General features: G+C 36.0%; 1 protein-coding gene across 3 annotated transcripts in view; it reads left to right on the forward strand.

The window, feature by feature from the left end:
- Positions 1-5727, forward strand: part of trpv4l.2.L (transient receptor potential cation channel, subfamily V, member 4 like, gene 2 L homeolog) — a 28521-nt gene extending 22794 nt beyond the window's left edge. For all 3 annotated transcript variants that reach the window (XM_041566620.1, XM_018268226.2, XM_041566621.1), the window contains 4 exons: positions 980-1296; positions 1417-1544; positions 2737-2819; positions 4727-5727. In XM_041566620.1, the coding sequence (XP_041422554.1) occupies positions 980-1296; positions 1417-1544; positions 2737-2819; positions 4727-4872 (674 nt within the window). In that variant the 3' untranslated portion in view covers positions 4873-5727. The remainder of the gene's footprint in view (positions 1-979; positions 1297-1416; positions 1545-2736; positions 2820-4726) is intronic.
- The last annotated feature ends 273 nt before the right edge of the window (positions 5728-6000 follow it).

Here is a 6000-nt window from a genome sequence, read left to right on the forward strand (position 1 = left end):
GGATTAAAATCCTTCGAATCGTTCGATTAGAAGGATTTAATCGTTTATTCCTTCGATCGTTCGATTGTAGGAATAGTGCAAAATCCTTCAACTTCGATATTCAAAGTTGAAGGATTTTACTTTGACGGTCGAATATCGAGGGTTAATTAATCCTCGATATTCGACCCTAGGTAAATGTGCCCCTACATGTCCTTTAAGTAATGTTCAGTAAGACATAAATATATGTTAAGTTTCAAAACACAGTACTGTTAATTTTAAGATAAATAATTTTTTTTCGTTGGTAAAAACAGTTGTGAAGAGACAGAAAACTTTCGACTTGGCTACATTCTTTTGTTAGTTTATTATCTGAAAATTAGGCTTTCTGGCTTACAGTTAGGGTTGCCACCTTTTCTGGAAAAAAATACCGGTCTTCCTATATTCTTGCTGTTTTTTCCTATTAATAACATTGGGATCAAGCAACATTTTTACCGGCCAGGTCAGCAAAACACCGATATCAACCCTACTTACAGTCATAAGGGGCTATTTATTAAATCTCCTGGCGTGTGTGTGAACTCAGTGAATCATTTGAGCCGGAGGCATCCCATAATATTAAAATGCAGTTCTATTTAAGATTATCTTGTGGCACATACTACTAGAAAAAGTGTATTTTTATGAAAATTGTTTATTTTGATGAAGCAGTATGTTTGGTATGAGCTGTTTTATGTGCAAGGGTATTTGCCAAAGTTAGGCATGCATAGAATGTATCATTTATCAAGTTATCAAGATGATCCAGGGACTAGTCTGATTGGCATCTTGGAGTCAGGAAAGAAATTTTTTTGCCTTCCTCTGGATCAACTAGCAGTTAGGCACGTTAAAATAGGTTGAACTTGATAGACATGTGTCTTTTAAACATGAAAGTTTTCATCAGAATGTAGATCCTACAAAAAGTGCAAGGATTTGAATGTATTCTGAATTAAATAGTCTTCCTTTATCCCCTCAGCTTTGGTATCCTTGCTGAATCCATGCACCAATGAGGAGATATGCAATGATGGACAAGAAAATTGTACTGTTCCAGAAAATCCTTCCTGTCAACACAGCAGCACATTCAGCAAATTAATGCTAGACCTCTTTACACTGGCCATTGGGATGGGAGACCTCGAGATGATCAGCCATGCCAAGTACCCTGCCGTCTTCATCATTCTGTTGGTGACGTACCTCATCATCACCTTCATTCTCCTCCTTAACATGTTAATCGCTTTAATGGGGGAGACCGTTGGTGATGTGTCCAAGGAAAGCAAACAGATCTGGCAACTGCAGGTAAATAAACTGATATATAGATCTCTGTCACTCCCATAGGGACCACTTCAGATACTACTAAATATGTGATATTAAAGACATTTTTCTATTTGGAAGCCAAATATTTTTTTGTTATATCAGTGGGCTACCACAATCCTAGATATAGAGAGATATCTTCCAGGATTCATGAAGAAAGCCTTCCGCTCTGGGGAAATGGTAATCGTTGGGAAGAAACTGAATGGGGACCAAGATGAACGCTGGTGTTTTAGGTAAGGCACACAAACTGTACCTGAGAAATATTCTGTATGGCAAGTGTGTGTTCATTCAACCACATCTTCAAAATACAGATCACGTGCTTTTATACAGGGCATGGATTCAATAAATCATACGAAACAAGTGACATCACTAAGCATATGTTATAAGAATATATTTTACAGATTTTTCTTGGTTCTTTGTGCTTGTTCCCTTTTTATGTATCTGCTATACATACAAATTCTGCCTTTGTGCCGGCAAAGTATTCAAATATTTATCCATTCTATCAAATTTTTACATTTTGAATTTTCAAGTCCTTTTTCAAGAAAACTTGGAAATCTCAATGGCTTGTTTATTTATGACAAACTCAAAAATCAAAAGTCTCAAAAAATTGTTTAGAATTTCAGTTATACTAAAACACATTCTACTCTTCTTTTCCAATGAGCCTGCAATGTTCAGAAATTAAGAAACACAAATTTTAAAATAGCTTGGGTTTGGAAAATACACCTCCCATTGACTTCTACAGTAACTCGCCAGTTTTATATTTGAGTTTTTGATTTTTTTGCACTTAATAATTCCTAAATATTCAGGTTTTGGTCAACTCAAATTTGAATCACCAATGCTAAATTAGTCCATGCTATTTGTATTTTAGGGCCTCTACATACAACTTGTTTTGGTGATTCTATGTATTGTGGGACAACTATTCCGAGGACCCCTGAAAATATTGGTGTTATGAATCCATTTACAGTACTTTACAGTAAATAAATGTTTTTTTTTATTATTTGAATTAATAACACAGAAAAATAGTTATCATTAATAATTAGTGATGGGCGAATATCTTCCGTTTCGGTGGAAAAATCGATAATTTCCCAATTTCCCAAAAAATGCGAAAATTGACACCCACGTGAATTTTGGATGCGCGTCCAAAAAGTCGCTCATGTCAATTTTGACACAAACGGTAAAGTCAATGGGCATCTGAATAATGTTGACGCGCAGTGATTTTGACGCAAACGATTTTTCGGATGCGCATCCAAAATGATGTCGGCAAATTTTGTTGCTGAATTTTCGCAGGAGATTCGTGAATTTAGTCGTAAGCATGGGATACTGTTGCTGACCTAACAAGCTAATATATTTTAGAAACAATTCTCCTGGCTGTTTGAAAGCAAGATCAATTAGTTCTTGTCTGATATGTTGACTTCCTTATTTAAGGGTTGATGAGGTAAACTGGTCCCACTGGAAACAGGATATTGCCATTATTAATGAGGATCCTGGAAGGAACAACTTACAGAGAGGTAAGAGATTCACATTGGACACTTCTATAACTACAGATATATTTGGGATATTGTGAGAAACATTGCATCAAAGCAATAATCAGCTGCAACTAATCTACACGTGACTATAATATTAAGTAAGGGCTCTTAAAGGGCATGTAAAGTCTAAAATAGAATAAGGCTAAAAATGCTGTATTTGGTATACTAAATATAAACATGAACTTACTGCACCACAAGCCTAATCAAACAAATGATTTATGCTTTCAAAGTTGGCTACAGGGGGTCACCATCTTGTAACTTTGTTAAACATCTTTGCAAGACTAAGACTGTGCACATGCTCAGTGTGGTCTGGGCTGCTTAGGGATCATCATAAACAAAGCTGCTTGAGTTCTGCATGGCAGGGAAGTAAGGCGGGGGCTCCCCCTGCTGTTCATAAGTATGATTGTTTCCCTGCTCAGCAGTTAGGGACCATCTGACAATTCCTATCCACAGCAGTAAATGAAGGGAGAATTTCACTGCATACAGTCAGGTTTATTATAAAAACGGTACACATTTTTAAATTAAAGTATATTGGAGGTTTCTTTTTCATTAAAGACAGTAAAAATTGGATTTTATTTTTTTGCCTTTACATGCCCTTTAACTCAACTTTTAATACATTTCAAAAAAGGTCCAAATGGGATTTAGATGTCTACTTACTGGCTCAATATCCTACAGAGGAATGGAAATCTGGTCAATGTTTGATATCTTGAGGTGATGATACAAATGCAAATAGAAAAAACAAACTTTTATTTGAAGCAGCGTAGGTGATTCTTCACATTGCTCTTTGACTATGGGGTTCCCTATATGGGTAAATGTTCTACAGTTGACACCCCTAGCTCCCTACTCAAACAGATCAGCAGGAACACTCACAGGAGAGAAGGAGGAATCTCAGGCTGGTTTTCAGTAGTTCTCTGCAGTCCAGGCTTCCTTTCTTCTCTTCATTTTAATTTTGGTTCCAAAACCTCCTTCAGAAATCAGAAGCAAATCCCTCTTGCTGATTGGCCAGGCTGTGGCTGATAACAGTCTCACTGCAGTACATGCAGCAGCCATGTTTTTGGTTGTCCCAGATTTAGGGGCAGATTAATTAAGGCTTGTTATTTTTTCCACAAAAATTCAAGTTTTCGAGTTGTCTTTTTGTGGTCAAAACTTCCATTTTCGGGTTAACAAAAAAAAAGAAGCTTGAATTGATTACGTTTTTTTTATTATACCCCCCAACCTGGAAATAGCTTGAATCCAAAAATACACCACCTAAAAACCTGTCGGGGTTATGAAGGAGTCAGTGGCAGAGGTCCCTTCAATCATTTGAAGATATTAACAGTCTGTTTGATGATTGAGGTTTTTTTTTGGAGGGTTTTGCCCAAAAACTCAAATGATTGGAATTAATTCAAGTTTTCAGGTTGCGGGACTCGAACTCACAGAATCAGATTTTTGCCATTCAAGTTTTTTCTTAAAAAAGATAACATTCAAGTTGTGAGTACATTCAAGTTCATTTGAGGTATTAAAAAAAACTCTTCTGATAAATAAGCCCCTTAAAGTCACAGAGTTATGTGTTTAAGAAAAGGGTAAGTAACACTTCCCTACTCGTGTTGGATCCATAAATCTACAAACAAACTCTATAAACTATGATTAATGTCCTATAAGGAGGTAGGTAGTTGCTACGTGTAGTTGAGTAGAAATAGAGTACAGTGTTCCTTGTTAGGCTTTAACATACTACTTTCATCACAGAAAAAAAAAAGCTAAAAAAACAAGCTACCATAGAAAATAAAAGAGAAGTAGGTGCGGAAAATATAGTACGATAGTACGAGGAATAATGAGACAGGAAGAACTGAAAGAGGAATTGGTGGTAGATTGATATTAACTGATTTTTCTTTTTTTTGTATTTTTTATAGATCCACCATCTGTGGAGGAGCTTAAATCTGTCCAACCTTCAGCAGACTCCATGTTGCTTCCTGAAAAAAATCCTCAAGCCCAGGCTCATAACCAAAGAATGAAAATGCTCAGAGCTGGACGGATTATCAAATACAAAGCTAAATAAATGCACAGAGTATTGCACCCCACTACTAACTGCTTGACTTTAGCATTGTGGTGTTTTTAAAAAAACTTTTCTCAATACCATTTGTGTTATCAGAGTTCTTTCACACAGGGAAACCTGACCAATGTAAAAAAAAGTTACATAGCTCAACTCTTTAAATTCCACAGATCATAGATTCTATGAAGGTACCCAAGTGCAACAGATCATAGATTCTATGTTCAGAGGCACTTTACAGATAAAATTCCTGTGCTTGATGCAAGACCCCTTTAGGCAAAGAGAAGAGCTGGATTGATATTGATTCCTTGGATCCAATTATCTCATTTGCCAATGGCAACAATGCCCAAGTAACAAAGATGGCCACCACCATTCCCTCTTTAACGCTAACCACCTAGAATTGGCCTCACACCTCCTGTGCATATTGTATTCATTGGAGCCTTCGCCAGTGAGGTCCCCCTGCTGCTCAGTGCCTTTGGATTTGGCTGCTCTAAAAAAAAAAAAACATCTGACCACCTAAAAATACATATATTTAAATCAAAAAAAGTATCTAAATGTTACTTTCTTAAAAAAAACATCTGACCACCTAAAAATACATATATTTAAATCAAAAAAAGTATCTAAATGTTACTTTCTTTTTACCTTTTCACAGTGGTTTTTGTTTTTCGGACAGCCATGAGCAAACTTTTTGCACACAGACAGTATACGTTTAATTATATTTTATTGTTTTAATGTTTACTTTAATAGGGTTTTTTGCACTAAAAAGTTCTTTGATCAGTGCTCACACTTCTCCTGAGCAAAGGTTTTACTGTGAAAGAATGATCTATTTATTGAGTCATTTTCATTGAATTGTTTTTAAAACTACATTTGTATTGCCTTTTTTGTCTGTAATGTTCTTGACTGATTTTACCTGTAAAAGGTTCATTGTGCAGTAAGTTTAAGGGATAAGGAATTTTTAATACTGAACAACATCCTGTACAACATCCAAGGGGTTGGAGAGCAACATGTTGCTCATGAGCTACTGGTTGGGGATCACTGATCTACATCATAATACGAGTTAACTCAAAGGTGAACAACCTCTTTAAAGGGCATGTAAAGTCTAAAATAGAATAAGGCTAGAAATGCTGTATTTTGTAT

The sequence above is a fragment of the Xenopus laevis genome, chromosome 6L, assembly GCF_017654675.1.
Source record: "Xenopus laevis strain J_2021 chromosome 6L, Xenopus_laevis_v10.1, whole genome shotgun sequence".
Taxonomy (NCBI): Eukaryota; Metazoa; Chordata; class Amphibia; order Anura; family Pipidae; genus Xenopus; species Xenopus laevis.